A 20,149-nucleotide genomic window follows, 5' to 3' on the forward strand; every position below is an offset into this window, starting at 1 on the left:
TCAGTAATATCTGATATGTCACCTAATTAAAGTTTTTAGATGTACATACGTACTTTGTACTGTCAGATGATGTGCCATTTTGAATGTAATTTAAAGAAAATAACTGTAATATCATAGGTCCTACGCAACAATTCCTAACCTTAATTTGTGTGCCTCACCCAAAGAAATACATATATAGACCAGGGCACTTGAATCTAGTAACTCGGACAGCGATGATTTCTAGGTAGCAAACTTTAGGAGTTTAAAGAGGCACTGCATATGTGTCTAACTTGGTTTTATCTAAGATTCCCAGAACTTGTACAGACAATCAATATACAATATGTACACTGCACATTAGGAATGTAATCATATCACACATGGAAAATAAAGGCATTATGTCACTATCAATAAAATGTAGTCGTATTTCTAAGCCTACAGTACCTGAAATCCAATTGTACGGATTATGCAGATGCGGGCAATTATAAATTGCCAGATACTTGATACAGGAAAAAACTTCATTGACTGCCTTCATCCCTATATCAGTGATGATTCCAGGATTTTCTACCACATCAGCCAAACCATACTTCACCAAATCTGCATTCGCCATTCTACCTAGAACGAAAAATCAATTGCGAAGAAAGTCAAATTCTTAAGTGTGATGAAGTGTTATCAATTTTGTACCTTAGCAGCCAAAATGAGCAATTTCATGTCTTCATCATCTGGCGTAATTTTAAATCAGGTATTCTGAAGATATGGTAGCACTTCTTATATGAAACAGAAAAAAGTCAAGGGATAACGCAGGAAAAAATTATCCTCAATTGTTTTAAAAAAGAAAAAAGCAAAAATTCTTAAAGCATAACAGATATATTGTATTGGTTTATAATATATACAGTATACGGTATTGGTTCACACTATCATGACATTTTAGCTTTATGTTTCAAAAATGAAAATCAAGTCTTAAAAGTGCAACTCCTTTATAGTGTAAGGATCATGTTTCCAGAGTCTGGTTTGGCCAGGTGCAGAGAAGGGAAAACTAGGGATTCAGATTCAGTCTTAGACCTCATACTGCTGGATAGCAAATATCTATCTAGCCCTTAAAGTGGAATTCTAACTCCGACACTAACCACTGGGTTCTAGTGGCGACTGTGTGGTCACAAGTGAAGGAGGTGGGTCTAAATAAGACGATCCTTCATCTTAGATCATACCTTTGGGAGTCACGCTTTATCCCTTGTTCTCTACCATAATTTCTCCGACTGGTCTGTCCCTCTCTCTCCAAGATAGTTCACCTAGCTGAAAGAGTTCCTTGAAGGACAAGGAGGACTGTCCACTTGGTTCAGTTTTATCTTTGGTGTTCGCCATAATGCTGGGGACCTAACAGCTGAACAAGTGTCTCTCATAGTCCCTGAAATCAACTGACACACAGTATAAAAAAAACTGTTGCTCTGGTGAAGGTGCTCTGAACATTACAATAATTTATACCTTTAACTTGGAACATGTTAAAGCAGTCAATTTACTCAACACTTCCAGATTTACTCTTCACAAAGGTCACTCTCTCCCATTAGTGCCTGGCACTGGCACTGCATGGCACTGTGTGCAGGCCAGCCCACACCATGCCACTCAGCTACAGTTGAACCTTCTGATAAGGACCTTTCTCCTGCTTTCTGGACTGGAGGTAAAACCCGCCTTTTCCTTAAGATGGAGCAAATCTTGAACTGATCCTGTTCCCTCTTTATTGTACACAAATGCTACAGCCTAACACAGATCCATGTCTTGACTTCAGTCCTCTGGTATTACCAACTTGTTCCTGCTCTTGAGTTTTTCCGTGTGCCAGGATTCGTCAGAATCTTTGTGAACTGTCACTGCCACTACCATACTCATTTTTGTTTCTTTTCTCACTTCATTTCACAGGATAGCTGAAGGTAAAAGCTGCCATTTACCGAACACTGGCCTAAGTGTCACATTCTTGTAAATGTACATACACATCACTTTTCACTGACTCCTCATAGCCACTCAAGAAAAAGTTGTCTTATTTCCAGTTTTAAAGATGAAAAAACATAGGCTTACATAACCTGTTAAGGTCCTATGATAAAAAACAAGCAGGCCTTAATTCCATCTCTGTACAAAGGTCTTAGAGTAAAGATTAAACAGCTTATTCCTACGACCTTCGTATAAAGCTCTGAGACAAATCCATGTAAACAAAGGTCCCTTCTCTAAGTACTCACTTCAGGTCACTCATTTTCTCACACCCATCATCAGTATCCCCACCCATGTCAGGAACTGACACATGCTGGCTATGTCTCTGTGTCTAACACACAGTTACCTGCTCTCTAGCACATTCACCTCCCCAACCTTGCCATAAATGAAAGGAGATAGAGCTGGTGTTTCTATTTATTGATTTTGCTAGACTCTTTAAAAAAAAAAAAGTGACTCAGATTTTGCCAGAGGCTACCACTTTCCTCCTGGAGAGATATCTCAACATCTAAATTACAGAGAAGGGGAAGGTGAAACCAAAGTGTGTGAGGGAGCAGTGACCTCTCCTCTCTCTCAAGATGGTCTGTTAGAGTCACCTGGCACCCCTTCTGAAGCAGAGAATCCTAGGCAGTCTTTGGAAAAACAGAAGAGAAAATAAATACGTATACATATATGTGTGCAAGAGTCAAATGGCAGGTAAAAAGGTCAGTGCTAAAAGACTGCTAAATATGAAAGAGATTATTAAATTGTATTAAAATGTAAGAGTAAAGTTTTACGCTACTGAACGTGAGGAGGAGAGAGAAACAGTATAGAGAAAAATTTGTTACACAGGCAATAAATGTCTACCTGTTGCCTCAAACAGATTTCTAACTCAAACTTGTGCTATGGAGAGACAGCTCTTCAACTGCTCTAAAGGTAGCCACTTTGAAGATACAAAATTTGTCAAGTTTTGAGCTTCTGAGAAACACAGAAAGTAAAATTACGGCAAGAACACCATGTTCAAGTTAATACGGCAACTTACTACACAGATATTATAGAAACATAGTGAATACTAGCAACTCATTCATAACCAGAAAAATGATAGTAAATACAGTAATGAAACAACTCCACTATCTTGGCCTTATAAAGCTGTTGTGAAAAAAAGATGATCATTTCCAAAGTTATACAAAGTTAAAATGATTTCTGTATTGGTTAGAAAAAGATGATTTGACTTTTTAAAATAATCCTGTACCTGTACTGAGAAAACAATTTAAAAAAAAAAAGCCCAAACAATAACTATTATTGTGACATATACTAGAAAAGGAAAAGGGCTAGAAATAAAAAAAGGAAAAGGCATGATTTTTGACCTGGACTGTTCTGTTCAGAGGAACTAAGCCTTCTTATAGTCTTCTATAGTGCAAATTAGATCCAAGGAAAAAAATATCATCTGATATGATGGAGTTCAAGAATTCTTACTTGAGAAACTTACATGAGAAACTAATTCTTGGAAAAAATAGAAACATGTTGGTAGTAGAAATTTTCTTGAGTGTTTTTCTAATGTCATGCTGAAAAAAGTTTTCATAATGAACTGACACTCAACCCAAAGGAAAGAGTTCCCAATTTATGTGTATACTAGAAAACGCTGTGAATAAGCCAGAAGCAATTATCAGTAAATGAATACTGCCCATTATATGCTCAGACTATATGGAAAATCCAGAACCCCAGCAGACTTATTATGGAAATGCAGAGTATGGGCAGGGAATGGGACCTCATCTGAAAGGGACCATGAAAAGCTTTAAAGAATGTGGCAAATCAAATTCAATACATGCAACCAAGGATGACATTCTGTGAAAAAAAATGATGCAAAATGGAAACGAAACTTTGGTAGTAAAGTAAAAGGAACACCAAATCTAGATTAGGATCTTTTTGATATACTTCTAATCACTGTTTTCAATAATATGCTAATATCAGAAGCAATGTAGAAAAAAATGATTGGCATTCTGAGTTAAAAGTTTCTTTTCCAATGAGTTAAGAATACTTAAGATTTTAAGTTGTCTTATATCATAAAAATGTGGCACACCCTTGTTCAAATTTCAAGTCAGTCTCCTTTAGCAATTCTAGAAAATAAAATGAGTTAAGTCTTACTCTGCAGCAAAAACTCATCTACATATCCTAGATGAAGGGTTTCAAACTGGGGGAACTCCAGTTCTGCCATCTTGAGGGCAGAAAAGACACCATCTTTGGTTAGGGAAGGCTGGATCCGAACTTCATGTAACCTGGGAACAAAGAGAAATATATCAGAATAAAACAAAAACCATCAGAATCAGATTCTTCCTGATGTTAGGTTCTGAAAGAAGTTTGTAATTTTACTGAAGCATAATAGATGTCAATAACTTTCCTTCTTCCATTAACATTTTTCAGAGATGTATTCTTACAGGAATGTTTACAAAGTACAGGCAAATCTTAGGCAGTATACTGAAGGTGTACATTAAATAACAATGAATTATACAATAAGACTCTTGTATCTTTTCTAAGTCTTTTCTTAAACCTAATGAGTCAGGATCAGAGTCTGCAACTTGTGGTGGTTAACTGACTGTCAACTTGAGTGAGAATACCCAGTAGAATTGAGTCAGCATGGTTCTGGTCATAGAAGACCCACTTTACAGAGGATTGTTGGTAGAATGGAATAAAAAGGAGAACAAGAGGGAAGGATTTCAGCTGATCTTCTAAGAGCTTCGTTGTGACTGCTTTTCTTCAGAGGAGCTTTGGTAGTTTTTCTTTGAAAGAGCTTTGGCTATTTTCTTTCTTCAGGAGAGCTTCAGTCCCTGTCTTCACCTTGGATGTCATCTCCTGGCTTCCAGTGTAGATTCCTCAGCCTTCTGGTTCAGATCCTTCAGCTTTTTGGCCCCAATACTTCAGCTTTTGGCACTGGTCCTTGGGCCTTTCCCACGCAGATCCTTCTGCCTCCTGATAGAGACTTGCACTGGACATTGCTGTGGGGTCCAAGCCCTTGACTGGATCCTTCGGGTCTCCAGTGTACAGACAGATGTTTTGTACTCTTTTACATCTGACTCTAGTAAGCACTGACTAATACACAACTGATGCCGGTATTTCTTTGTATCTTTCTTATCCTAGCTGTTAACATTTTAATAAAAAATATAGTTCTATAAGAAGGTAACAAATTCCTACTTCAAGTCAGCCTGGTTTATTACATTTACATTCTTAATATTCTATTGATAAAAAGTAAACGTGTTTTTAATAAATTGAAAAAATTAGTTATTCACGTTAAACATAAAAATAAAAAGGCAATGCATAATTTTGAAAGGGAAGAAGTAGAAAATGTGGCATAAAGTGACTGGAAAGCACAGTTTAAAAATATTAAAGATGTTATAAATTAAGACTTGCCAAAAGCCAATTTAAAACACTGATTTATGAATAGCAAGTTTTAGCACCAATTACAACAATTCCAAAAACCATCCAGTGACTGAGACAATGGCTCTGGAGAGGGCTTCAATGGCAACCTCTCTTGGACTCAGGCACTTCTAAAGAGTCAGCAGCTTTTCTCTGATGAGACTGCTCCCTTCCACAGCTGGCTGGCTAAGGATGCAGCACAAATGGTCACCTATCCTAAAATTAAGACTTCCACTAAGTGATAACCTAACTACTAACTATTTAAATAGCTTATTTGCATTTTTAGTGAAAACAAGGCAAGATCAAACTCCATACACAAACATATGCATACACATTTCCCCAGCTTTGTAATACAGAAGAAACAATTCTAAGATAAAAGGCATAAGGGAAAGAGGAAACATACCTACGGGCAGCAGTGATAATGAGGTAACCAAGATCCACTTCAAGAGCATTTTTGCAAGCTCCCAAAACAATAGTGTGCAAATTTCTAAAACCACCTAAAGGAGAAAAAGAACAAAAACAAGTATTTCTTTTCATCATAGCATATTTAATAAGGTATTTGTATATAATAGTTATTCTTTTAAAAGTAAATCTATTTTGTGAATTCAAATTAATATCTCAAGATGAACTATAACTACTAGTTACTTCCCAAAAAGAAATGAGAACAGACTCTCATTCTGAAAAGATATTCTGATGGCATCCAAAAACATCAAGAGATTTAAACTAGGAAGAATTTTCAAAGAGCTAGAAATGGGGGAATTATAAAGAAGGAACTTTGGCATTTTCTGGGCAAATTTTGAATCTCTTAATATATTCTGAAACAGGACCAATACTTCCTTAACTTTAACTCTTTTTTATGTTTTTAAAACATACTATCTAAAAGAAACCAAGGAGGGAAGGGGACACATATTATGATTGTAAAACTCAATGAATTTCACACAGGATTGATTTGTCCATTTTGTACTTTTATAAATAAAATCACCAAGTACGTATTTTTCTGTACATGTTTTTGTTTATGAGATTCATCTATATCATTGCCAGTAAGTGTTTAAAGTTGTTTATTCATATTGCTGCATAGTATTTCATTGCCACATTTTAATTACCCATTCTATTGCTGACAGACATGTGAGTTGTTTCTATTTTGGATCTTTTAGGGACAGTGCTTCTATGAACAATCCTTAATACATCTACTGGTGAACATATATACGTACTTCTGTTGGGTTTAGAGGCAGGAATGCAATTTGTTAACATGTGTATAGCTGTTAGCAGACACTGTCAAAGAGTATTTTAAAGGGCTTGTATCCACTTATACACTCACTAGCAATGTATAAAAAGACCCTGCTGCTCCACATTCTAGCTAACTACACTGCATGTCTTTCTCCTATTAGTCATGCATAGGTAGCCAGCCCTGTTTGTGCTTTTCGGTCACATTGTAGTTTAATTTGCATTTCCTTAATGGTTAGTAAAACTCATCATTTTTCATGTTTACTGGACACACAGATAACCTCTTATATGAAAGCTTTTCCAGTCAAGTCTTTTCTCATTCTTTTTTTAACTGGGTCATATGCGTTTTTTTTACCAATTTCAGGAATTCTTTATATATTCTCAACATAGTCCCATATACGATGTCTATATTCAAAGAACTTTTCCTACTCTACTCTTGGCTTTTCACTCTCTTAATCATGCCTTTTGATACATAAAAATTTTTAATCCAAATTAAGTCAAATTCATCAATTTTTTTAATGGTATCTGCTTTGTGGTATCTTATTTAAGAAATCTTTGCCCACCAAAATAAGACATTTTTAAAAGTGCAAGTTTTGGACCATCTGGACTTGATTTTTGTGTGAGGAATGCTGATTCCCTTAGTAAAACATAAAGCACAGCAGTCTCCTCCTTATGTATGAACTAAAGAAAAGTCTTTCTTTTGGGACCTTGCTTTTGACACCTCTCTCTAGTCTTCTCTAGCAAATGGACCACTGTGTTCTTCTTTTCCTCTTTAACTCTTAGCCTACTAATTGTAACAATAATGCTGTTGGTCTAGAGGGAAGTTGTGCCATCCCACTGACTCGATGTAATGAAGTACACTTATTCCAGATTTAACTGACAAAATCTCTACATATGTACCACTTACTCTTTATTATACTTTACTAGTGTTAACTATATGTCTATTTATTATCGATGATACTTAAGACAGATTAGCCATTTATCTTTTGTAGTCAATGTTACATTTTTACTTTTCAACTATTTTCTATTTAGCAAATCTCTTTCTGCAGTAAGATGATTGGCGCAAAGTACAACTTGTACTTATTATTTAGTTATAGCTAAAGGATCTAATAATTTATTATTTTTCTTTTAAAAGCTATCATCTGATGAAGGGACATAATATCCAAATGACAGGTATATTTTATGTACTATAAAGTATTATTTTATGTACTATAAAGTATTAAACAAATATTGAACATCAACACTATTAATGGTTCTTTTGGGGGGCTGAGGGTATCCAAATCATATGTCTTATCACCAAAGGGTACTAGAAATCCCTATTCCTATTTCTGTGATTCCCAATACAATAAGAGGTATTATATTAAGTAATAAGTAATAGCAAGCCAGAAAACATGCTTTATTACTGCTACTGTTGATTTTAAGAAGTTTTGGCATGCACAAAAAGAAAATGAATACAAGCCTATGCTCACAGATACTTATTCTCCAAAATGCAATTGCTGACAAGTATTTTCTTTCTAAAAAGATTTGTAAGAGAAGTTAAACAAAAGCTTAATGAATTTTTAACACTGATTTTTAAAATATTTAGAAACTAAAGAAAATAAGATACCTGATCTCCAACTGTCTTCAACTACATGCTGGATAAGACCTCCAAGGAAAGGAACTCGAACCATTTCTAAGTGTTCCAAGTTTCGGGCAGAGGATAAGCCCGTTACTAAAGGGACATACTTTAAGGAATTTGTGGGCCCTAGAAAGAGAAAAAAAAAAATCTTTAATGAAGCAATACAAACTGCCTTAAAAAGATGAATTTTCAAATCAACAACTGAAATAAATAACTTATAAACTGTCTTAAAATGACACTCAAACTTTTGGATCTTTGTGATCTATAATTCCTATTACAAAATAAAGTGTTAAACTATTAGTCATGTATTTATTCAGTACAAAGTTTTTTTAGTAACAATGGATATATGTAGTATTTCTTATAAATACACTAAAGTCCAATAATTATGAGCTCAAAATAACTATAGGGAGAAAGCCAAGATAAAATATGATCCTTAAGTAACAGTTCAACTACTTAAACTTCTTTTATGTACCCAGTGCTATACTAGATACTATGGAAGATCATAAAAAACATGGTCCTGTGCATCAAAGGCCTGCACCTGACAGAGACAGAACATGAAGAATTACAAAAGTATTAGAAAGCAGAATCTATCAAGTCTCAAAATAAGATCTGCTATATTTCACAAAAAGAAAAAAAGAGAAGATAAAAAACAAGTTGGAAAGGAAGGCTCTGAAGTATATATAAAAATATGGAGGTAAATATCTCAGGATAAAACTGCAGTAGTATAGTACAAGGAAAGACACTGAAGTGAAAACTGTATAACATTGTCATACAGTGACTAGGCAGCTGTGACCAGAAAAGAGTCAGAAATACCATAAAAACAAAGTTTAGGGTTGATTAGGCCAGACAACTATTCACAGGAATATAATTAAGAGACTAGAGACAAAGAAAGCATACTGAAATCTAAAAAGTGCTTCTAAGGAATACACATACAGTCTACTATTTTGGTTCCTGGCTTTTTTTGGCCAACATCAAACACAATTCATGTTTCTAATGTCTTTAAAACAAAAAGTACTTTTATCTTCACAAGATAAGTTATAAAACACAGGCAATAACAACATAATATAATAATGCAGCTACAGACTTTGCTTTAGAATATTTTTAGAATATCATGCTTAATTCCACCATAATCATTGACCATTACCTGCACAGTTCCTCATGACAAAAGTTCTTAAGCTGATGCAAAGAAAGTCTTTAAATGGCTGTGGTTTAGTGAGTCTTACCCACTTCATATAAAGATGCCTGAGCATTGGGATACAAGGAATTTCAGGAACATTCACCCCTGAAGCACATATACAAAAAAAAAAAAAGAATAACAAGAAAATCACAAAAATACTCTGTACTCTGTATACCAGTTTAAGAGTTTACTTTTCAAATTGACAATTCATGTGTCAAGGGGAATTTTATTAGAACAAGTCACATAAAGTCCATCAAGTCTGATTTATTTAAAACAGGCTTGTAAAAAATAGTTTATTACTGTGCTACATTTTTAGAAGGATTTAAGAAGTATTTTTACATTATATACATATAAGCTTTTCTCATAATGGTACAACTCTTCTAGGAAACATTTACCCAGAAGATATGAAATGAAAATAGGTTACTGAAAGCAAAACTGTAAAATGCAGATGAAATGCAAATTTACCATATGTCTATCAATAGCCACTGTTCCACCAATAAGAAAACAGAATTTCTCAGCACAAAGTCAGGCTAGCTGATTTTAAATTTTGTGGTTTCTACAAGAAAGCCAAGTCAGAGCTTGAAAAGTCTTATCTACAAATATATTCTTAGGAATTTGTAAATATGTGGTAGAAGCTAGCCAACATAGCCCTGAGAAAATGAGAAATCTAATGGTCGCTCATTTTAATATTTCAAACTGGGGTTATTTTATGCCCCTGATTAATAAGTGGCTTAAGAGCAGAAATCACACCCAAGGAGGACCATATCTGGAAAAAGGGGTTGGTATTTGGGTGGAAAATTCAGGAGATAAGAAAGAACACTGTAAGCTAGAAAAAAGCCAAAAGTCCTATGTCTACCAGTGAAACCCATGGATCCAGGGTGATGATATTTAACAAATAGGACCTGGCAAAACCAGTTTAATGCAACTTTTAAACCTGAGGTAGTAGAAGCCCTTTTAGCAAGAGTAACTAGATTAAATAAAATTAGAGTATTTGAATAGTTAGCTTTTTAGAAGCTAAACTATACAGAATGTTTCTACTTAACCTACAAAGATTATCTCTTAATCCTCTCAAAATAGAATGGTTAACTTTAGCTTGAACTATGCATATACACTGTAAGGCAACAGATGGGAAGTAAAACTGGCGATGAGACCACAGAAAGAAAAGTAGAGAAAATGAGGTTCAGATTAAGATGCAAAATGCAGAATTCACAAAGTTTAGCAGGTACTCTGAAGATGGTACTACTGTTGTACTGATTAGGAATCCTAAAGTAGCATGCATCAGACATACCCAAAGATAGGTAACCCTATGCCCGATCTGCATTTTCCCGTAATGCTAGTCTATATTCAAAGGACATAACTCCTCATTCCCTGTTTATGCTCATTGATTCACTATGCACCTCTTTATCACTATCAGTGTTATGCTCTTGAATCATTCACATAAATTAATGTTTCAGAAAAGCTTCCTAAGTACTCAATATTTCCAATCAATTATGACAGGCAATATGAAAAATATAAAGATATAAAAGCAGTCTTTGATCTAAAGGAGCTTGTATTATGAACTAAATATATTCAAATACCTAATAAGGATCACTCCTTTATCTTATAAATGAAAGGCTGCTAGAAAACTTTACTCTTTTACCATCTGATCCAGTTTCAGAAATTTCCAGTTCTTTGAATATCCCTAATAACAAGAATAATGTTTGGAACATAGTATATAACCCATATATAAAAGTATAAATATATGTATATACAGATATAGATAAAATATGAATGAATATTTAAGGTCAAACTATATTAATAGAGACCCCTCCAAAACTGTTTTCAGAAATCTAAAGATAGCAAATTAAATTTGAAAAAATTTAAAATAAAAAATAAAAATGCCCTTATTTAACTTCAGTTGAATATAATTTCACAGAATATTTACATGTATTAAAATAAAAACACTAAACTTGCTGGAAGATAAGTTAGGTAGAACTCTTGAAGACACTGGCATAGGAAAAGACTTTATGAACAAAACCTCAGTAGCACGGGAACTAGCTCAAAGTATCAACAACTGGGATCTCTTCTTATTAAAAAGCTTTTGCACTGCAAGAGAAACCACCAGCAAAGCTAAAAGATAACCTATAATGTGGGAAAAAATTTTTAGCAGTTGTAACTCAGACAAAGGGCTACTATCTAGAACATATAAAGAACTGAAAAAAATCAGATCCCCCCCCCCCCAATTCAAAGACCCAATTCAAAACTGGGCATCTGAAGTGAACAGACATTTCTCAGACAAAGAAGTAAAAGCAGCAAACAAACATATGAAAAAACGTTCAACATCACTAGTCATTCAAGAGATGCAGATGAAAACAACACTGAGATTCCACCTCACCCCACAGAGAATGGCTGCTATCAAGAAATCAACCAATAACAAATGCTGGTGGGGGTGTGGACAGAAAGGAACCTTTCTCCATTGTTGGTGGGAGTGTAGACTGGTGCAATCACTGTGGAAATCAGTATGGAGATACCTCAAAGAACCAGGACTACAGGTCCCATTTGACCCAGCTATCTTCCCAAAAGAATTAAAAGAATCATACCACGGCGATATATGTGCACCCATGTTTATAGCAGCACAGTTTGTAATAGCTTAAGCTTGGAAACAGCCCAAGTGTCCATCAACTGGAAACTGGATAAAGAAGATGTGGGTTTTTTTATAAAATGGAGTACTACTCAGCTGTAAAGAATGAGAAACTAGAGACATTTGTAGCTAAATGGATGCATGTTGAGCCCATACTCTTAAATGAAATAAATAGGACACACATGTGTAAATACCGAATAGTTTCTCTAGTGTGAGAAACTGAAAGTGTAAATAAGGATTAAAATGATTAAAACGAATAATTGATAATTTGAAATAGGAAGAAAAGGTCCAAAAGGGTAGGGGAAATGGGAGGGGAAGGGGAAAGGAAAGAAGGGAAAAGAAAAATTATGAGAAAAGGAAAAAATGGAAACAAAGTCTATGTAAATAGGGAAGGGAGCACAGGGAATGGGGAAAAAACAAGAACCAAGATACATCACGTACAGGCAAAAGCACCCAATGATAAATGTAGATGTACTGTATACCTAAAATGTACCAATAAAAGAATTTACGCAAAAAAAAAAAAAAGAATATTTAGATGGAGAATACACACTATGATGCAAACAAAATATTTTTGGAATAAGACCACTCTATATCCATTTTTTAGGGAAAAACTTAAGTGGCAAGAGGTTTCTGTTGGTTCTGGGTTGAAGAATGTACGCTAATTTTTTGCTCGGAAAAGATGTACATAAGTAAACGACTAAGTTTTTTTTTTATTGGTGATATTCTAGATTAAGCTGTGTTATAAAGTAGGCGCTACCTACATAGCTATTTAAATTAAATAAATTAACATAAAATAAAAAATTGGATTCCTCAGTTTCACCAGCAACGTTGTACAGACCATAGCACAGCACAAACATAGGACATTTCCACCATCTCCAAAAAATTGGACTGGAGACTTCTCCACCAGAGGGCCGAACCAGGACCAAAGAGATACCAGAAAACTAAGGACAGGACTCTGCTCATTGAAACAAAGCAAAACAAAACTTCCAAAAAATACTGATCTTGAAGAAAGGAAAAGATTAATTGTAAAGTGGTACTGTCCCCTGAGGGGTCTTTAATGAGAAGCCTGAATTGTTACAGAAAACAAACGAGCACTTTTTTTCCCCCGTAATCAACAAACTATCTCTAAAATTCTCATTATTCCCTTTTAGTAAATATTCAGTTATGTGGCATTCCAAGGACTTACAAGTGACTCGAGAAATAACTACTCACCAACTAAATGTAAAGTTTGAATTTTCGCTCCTATAGGAATTTTCAGTTTATTTTCGGGAGGAATCGGAAATGCTCCATTACGATTACGAAATTTCCCCAAAATATGAACATGTGGCATATATGTCCAAATGGATTCTACTAACTCCAAATGAGATGTTTCCACACCCTAGAAAATAGTACCAAAGCAAGCATAAGAAAGGCTTTTTAATTAACATCCAACACTTCTATTTCTGCATCATAAGATACTAAGTAGGCAATGGAACTTAAAAGTTTGTTGTGGATAGTATCTACATGTGAGTGAAGGGGTTCTATTATTCTTTTGATCCATTATTTCATCAATCAGTTGACAAAATGTACCAGCTGCACTCACCACCAAGTTTGGGCATGCTTGTAAAGCTTCCAGTACTCCTGGAATGCTAAAAGCCTCATGGCCCCTTACTCTTCGTCTCTCAAGGTATCGAGGGTGAAGGCCATATAGCTGTTCAACATCTGGCATCTTCTTTAAAAGTGTTAGGAAACTGGAATCTGTGAAGCCTGAGAAGTTCAGAAGCATTTAGAATCAAGTTCATCTTTCTGTTCATGAACATTTACTAGGTACCATAATTTTTATTAAATAAATTATTTTAGAATTTCCTTTTAAGTTTTTCATAAAGCTAGCATTAACACTAAAGTCGAACGAATGCTTTCAACAGAAGATGTATTCCTTTTGTAACAGAGAAATTGTGTAAAATACTCTACTTACTTTGAATTCTTTATTGCCGAGGCTTTTATTTTATCATTGCCTTTTGTTGTTACTTCTAAGGCACAGAAATCTAACACCACATATTTAACCCAGAGGATATGGACATACCTAACTGGTGGATTGAACAAGGCCACCCACCTGATCCCCACCATTCTGTTCTTCTCCCAAAGGTGTTCTCTGGTATAGAATACCTTCAGGGCTCTGTGTAACACCAAAATCATAAACAGGACATGAGTCTCATCTCAGGAAGCTCAGTTTCAACCTAATTCTCAGCTCAAGCTAGTTCTTTTTTTTTTTTTTTTTTGGTACCAGGGATCAAACTTGGATCCTTGTGCTTGCACAGCAGGTGGCGAAACCACTGAGCTAAATCCCTAGCCCTAGCTAGGTTCTTTTATTCGATCTATTTCCTAATAATTACTCTGTTCTCTATTTAACTGCCACCCCCTGGTCACATCAGACAGTTCATCCTTTTGATACATGAAAGTTGGTTAAAAGAGAAAGAGTGATCCAGACTAAGATACTGAGTTGACAGGAAGCCATTTATCTGATGAGTTGTGTTTTACAGTAGGAAACCAACAAGATGGGAGCAGAGAAAGGCAAAGCACTTCCACAGCAGGGGCTACTGGTTGAAAAAACGGGGAAAGAAGTGACATACAGATAATATTTCATCTATTACTGGGACCATGGAAGGTGCCTAAAAACCAACTGTCTGCTCACTAATGACAAAAATATTAACTCTCAAAAATAAAATGAAGACTCAAATGACTAAGTGGTAAGTACCACAGTTTTCAAAAATTATTCTATTTATACAGGGCTACAACTGATATGCTCATTGCAAATCACAAAACCGAAAAGTAAAAGTGACCTTGGAGATTACTTCATGTCTGTAATTTTAGCAATTTCCATTATTATCTTGTAAAGTGACCTTTACTAAATGAACTATTTTAAACATTTTTCCCACTTATTCTCATATACCAATGAAAAGTTATCACTTCATTTATAAACGTATATATTGAAACTGCGAGAGTTTAAGAGCTAACAAGTAGCAGTTCTAGAATTCTACCAAGTCAGACCACTACTGAAGTCTATCTTCTTTTGTCACACCTTATATGTTACCTCTCACCATAAACGGGAAGGTTCTACTTTCTTTACAAAGATAGTATGAGACTCCAAAGAAATTCCACATATAAACCATAAAATACTAAACTCCTGAGAATAGGTAAGGTGGCACTAATGAAAGCATAGTTAGTGTGATTTTATCCGAGGGTAGAGAATGCTCCACTTCTTTTTAATATTCTTGGCAGAGGTGAGAAGCCTTGGGCTTACAGGTATCTATCAGAACCATGCACACAGATTCTTCTCTAATTTGATAAGGATAAAGTTGTCAGTATTAAGATGGTACCACCTAAGAACTGTTCTGTCTCTACAGGCCATTAATCTCACCTCCAGAACTCCTGTTGACTTAACATCTACAAGAGCAAATCTAGTACAGTAAGACAATCTTTTTGACACTGTCTTAATTCTTTTCTTTCATGCTTAAATGATCACTCTCTGGAATGAAAGGAATCCCTTTTCCTTAAAATGTTTTGTTAAATATCTGAAGATAGCCATGGTATGCCTCCACCAAGCTAAGTTCTACTCTCAGGCGTTTGCAATATTCTTCAATCTGGCTAAATGACAAGAGTTGAAAATTACAGGACCCCAAAATCCATAATATTCTAGTATTATAGTGGTAGTCTGTTCTGTCCTACAGAATGGGACAATTTTCTCCTCAGCCCTTCATTTCTGTTAAGGCTTTGTTTTGTTTTGTTCTTTAATCCCTCTCAGCCTCTTCATATTTTCAGACTCATGAGTTGGACAGTATAGGAAAACGATGATCAGAAATGTTTCTAAACTGCTAAACAACAGTAAAGCGTACTAATTAATGCATTGGCATTAACCAAAAGGAATATTTGATTGGCCTTTTTAACTCTTCCCTTTTAGAGGTGTTTTGCTTAGCTAAAGTCATCAACTGCCTTTCCTGTCTCTTTGAGGTCAATTTGGTGTAGGTCAGGCTGCTGATTCTGAGTAACTGGAGAACTCAGATTTGTATATATCTAAGACCTAGTATAAGTTTTTTTTTTTTTGGTATTAAAGATTAATCTCTGGTGCTCCCACACACTTGGCAAGTGCTCTACCACTGAGCTACAACCCCAGATCTTTTTTATTTTTTATTTTGAGACAGAGTTTTGCTAAGTTGCCCAGGCTGTCCTTGAACTTGCAACACATATGTGTATGAGAGGCAGATATTGTTTAGTTACTTAAGGATTAGTAAATGAAAATGAGACCACTAAAGTAGTAAAGCTTCAGGAAAAATGCACTTTACCCACCTAAAACCAATATGAATAATTTGGATAAAATCTAACCTCCCTACAAACAAGGTGATTTTGATTGTCTTTGTCAAGACAAAGTGGCATGTCTCATGAAATCACTGTTACTTTCCAGTAGGGCTCTACTGTTTCTTATAGGCTAAATCTACTTACCACTTGGCATATATTCCCACCAACGCCCTGCACAGAGATCCACGACCCGTACAACTCTCAGATATAGGGTCACTGCTTCCTTTAGCTTCCGGGAAAGACATTCCATACACATGATATCCTGCAGAGGGAGGTACCTTTTGTGAGAGAAAGAAACTCATATTTATCAAGAAGGTACATACTTCTTCCACCATTTTTTTTCCTTCCTCCATTCTTCTACCCTTCAAATGAAATAAGATCTTAGAACACCCACATGGCTTTATGGCTAACATGCATAGGTCATAGGGGTTTAATAGGTTAAGTCAGCAAATACTTAAGTATTCAAAGTGTTGAGCTCTCTCTATAGGGCCTTTAATAAAACCTTTCTTCCTTTAAGTTTTCCTGGGCAAAGAAAATTTAAAAACAAAACAAAACAAAAAAACCTCAGTGCATATTACAGTTTGGATCTTGAATGTTCTCCCCAAAGTCTCATGTTCAGAAGTGGGGCTCTAGGAAAGTGACTAGATCACTGGGGCAGCAGACTCATCAGTGGACTAGTTCACCAATGCATTCACAGCTGTCATGCTGTTAGCAAGTGGGACATGGTTGGAAGAGGTAATCACTGGGGGCATGACCTGGAAGGGTATTTCTTTCTCATCAGCTCTTCTCTTTGTGCTTACTGGGTGCCATAATGAGCAGCTGTTTTACGCCAAGGCCCTTCTACCATGTCCTTACTGACTTGGTGCCAGTCAACTATGGACTGAATCCTCTAAATATTGTTGAGCCCAAATAAACCTCTCCTCCTTTAAGTTGTGGGTATCCAGTACATTGTCCCAGCAATGAAAAGGTGACTAAGACAGTGCTTTTCAAAGTATGATGATAAAGGAAGGTTAAAAAGATCAGGTGAAACTGATCAATTCAAATATGGCTAGTATTATTTGCTATCTCTTACAGAACCATTTCCTGTACTGACTCCTTTTCCTCACAATCATCCCCTGATCCTATCCCTAGAAATACTAATAATCTCTGTCAACATACATGCATGCTCTTTTTACAGCATACAATTTCTTCTCCTAAATCTTTTACCTTTCAGGTCACACACAGTGATAAAAGTACTGTGTTGAGTATTAAGTGAGGACACCTCATCTGGACCACAGCTTCCTGCTTCCCAATCTTCCGTATCTCTTCCTTCTTAAAATTTTTCAGTTAACTTCTACTCCACTTTCAAACACCAGTGTACAGTTTGAAAGGTCAGAAAAAATCCCATCTGTCTCTCTTAAGATCCTTCCACACACACCCAGATTAATTTTTAAGTGTAAGTTACCGCTTAAGCCTACACTGCATGACAAATATATTGTACTCTGTTTCAGACCATCTCACTCTGTCACGCAGCCCTCCCTCAAGCTTCACTGCTGACCTGGCTAATGGAAGGTGCCAGAGAGAGGGCTAGAGGTGGCAATGCTGGCTTTCAGAGGCCACTCATCTCCTAGAAGAGTTCCTCAACTTCCCGCATTGGTTCATTCAACCCCATCTAGATCTCTGATTATAATCCCTTTATTATATTATCTTCTAATTCCAGCTGAGTGTTATCGTCCATTATCTACTGGAAGGAATCTTCATTGATCTGGCAGACACTATTATTATTCCATTTTATAAGTTGTGAAATTGGCTCGGGAAAGTTAAGCCTGCAAAAAGTTACGCAGCAAGGTAACTGGGAAAAGGGTACAGATGTTAACAGTTTGGTCAGACTCTAATTTCTAGAAATTATCCTAATTTTAGAAATGTTAAATATTTCTAATTTTAAAATGTTAAATATTTCTGTGCTCCATTTGTTTTCTACCTCTTGTCATTCTCCCTTCCTCTTTAAAACTAAATAGAATCAAATCAAAACAAATCAAATTTCCTATCAAAACAGCATTCTTCTTAGCTACAACTTAATCAACAGTCTCTATAACTTAGCTACAAGTAATTTTCAGAAACTACATGACTACACATTTTTATCCTAAATCATTTTGCCAATCTAGTATTTTTTTCTAAATAACTGATGCCTACTCAAAATATTGCCTGGGTTAATTTTATACTTCCTTTAAATAAAAACAGATAGGTAATTAAAAAAAAACAGGATGATTTTATATCATACTTTCTCTAGGAAGAAAAAATATATTTTTTAAAGATATACAATTAAAGACCTGGAAAAGTTCAAAAGGCATATACATATTATATTTTACATTTTAGAAAAGATGCAAAATAAAGTTTAAGGAAGGCTAAAGATTTTGTTTCATGAGCATGTGCTAAGTAGTTAACACACCATTACAACAGGCAAAAATTCAGATAAAAATTTAGAAGCCTAAAAAAACTTAATCCATTAATTTTAGAATAAACATTTCATAAGGACTCATGGTTCTTCTTTCATTCTGACTTGTGGGGAGGGGGTGGGTGGCAGTAGTAGTGACTGAACCCAGGGCTTTCACTTTGAGCTTTTGAGCCTGAGTCTTGATAAGCTGCCCAGGCTTGGTTCAAACTGTGATCCTCCAGCCTCAGCTTCCCAGATTGCTGTGATTACAGTCATGTGTCACAATGTCTATCTTATATTCTGCCAATCTGCTATGTGTTTTCTTCATTAGAACCACGATAAGATCCTCTACTTGACTATACTCCTTCCATTTGAATATTCTATTCAACTGCAAAATGTTATCTTGTTTCAACTTAAAATTCAGTCTAATTTGTTCATAATACATCCTAACATTTAAAAATTATTATTTTTACTGGGACATGTTTCTACATCTTTATAGGGTGCAGAATTCAATAGACCTATACAGAGTACAATGATCATGTAACAATTTCTAACATCCACCCTAAAAACAATTTTAAATATACTTTTAGAATTATAATGGCTTTATTGTTTAGCTTGTCAATCTATTTACAATTTAGTTATAAGAAGTGAAGATATGCTTTTATCTTTTTCTCCAAGTGGTTTGTAGGCATGACTCTATCATTGAATAACACACCCACCTTTTCCTTATTTATGTGAATACCAACTTTTTCAACAACTAGATCTCCACAAATATTTGAATCTATATAAGAAGTCCATGTTTCTTTGTTCTGCCTACCTGTCTAGCTACCTGCATCAACACCAAATCTAACTATTGTGTACATTAGGACATATCTGAACATCCAGAAGGGCTAGTCTTTTTCTGAAAATTTTGGATCTGACAGACGTTTTCCACGAAAACTTCAGTGTCATTTTGTTACATTAAAAAACAAAAACAATAACAAAAAAATATTATTTTAACCGGGCCTTTTATTTTCAGACAGAGCTAACAAAAACTATGTATGTCACAAAATAACAAATCGTAGAAGACAAAAACTAAAATAAATGTATATTAGAAAACGAAAATAAAGTGCCCAAAATTCTTTAAAAGAATATCATCACTTTGTGCAATACTTTGTAAAAAAATTCAACACACTGTAAAAATTTCAGTTTATGCAAACTTTTTCTAGTTAAAGAGTATAAAGAAAAATTCAAATGCTTGGAAAATTTAATTGCAATTATAACTACAAAAAAGAGAAAAACCCATATGTCAGATAACATGGGAAATGGTAAGTATGTCACACTGTACATACATTCAAAGGGCTGGGAAGCAGTGACTAGAATAATTACGGATACCATGTAGCAATACGAAAAAAATTACTAACAGTGAACAAGCATTTATGTCAC

The 20,149-nt window shown here is 35.1% G+C and overlaps 1 protein-coding gene across 3 annotated transcripts in view; it reads right to left on the minus strand.

Moving 5' to 3' along the window:
- Fbxo38 (F-box protein 38) overlaps positions 1-20,149 on the minus strand; it is a 51,503-nt gene that overhangs the window by 22,120 nt on the left and 9,234 nt on the right. For all 3 annotated transcript variants that reach the window (XM_004854371.4, XM_004854370.4, XM_004854369.4), the window contains exons 3-10: positions 16,456-16,589; positions 13,562-13,725; positions 13,192-13,357; positions 9,327-9,464; positions 8,171-8,308; positions 5,744-5,837; positions 4,075-4,205; positions 421-591 (exon numbers count right to left, since the gene is read on the minus strand). In XM_004854371.4, coding sequence (XP_004854428.1) covers positions 421-591; positions 4,075-4,205; positions 5,744-5,837; positions 8,171-8,308; positions 9,327-9,464; positions 13,192-13,357; positions 13,562-13,725; positions 16,456-16,589 — 1,136 coding nt within the window. The remainder of the gene's footprint in view (positions 1-420; positions 592-4,074; positions 4,206-5,743; positions 5,838-8,170; positions 8,309-9,326; positions 9,465-13,191; positions 13,358-13,561; positions 13,726-16,455; positions 16,590-20,149) is intronic.

This window comes from Heterocephalus glaber, unplaced genomic scaffold (assembly GCF_053883595.1).
Source record: "Heterocephalus glaber isolate CG9 unplaced genomic scaffold, H.glaber_assembly_v1.0 deba00001463, whole genome shotgun sequence".
Lineage (NCBI taxonomy): Eukaryota > Metazoa > Chordata > Mammalia > Rodentia > Bathyergidae > Heterocephalus > Heterocephalus glaber.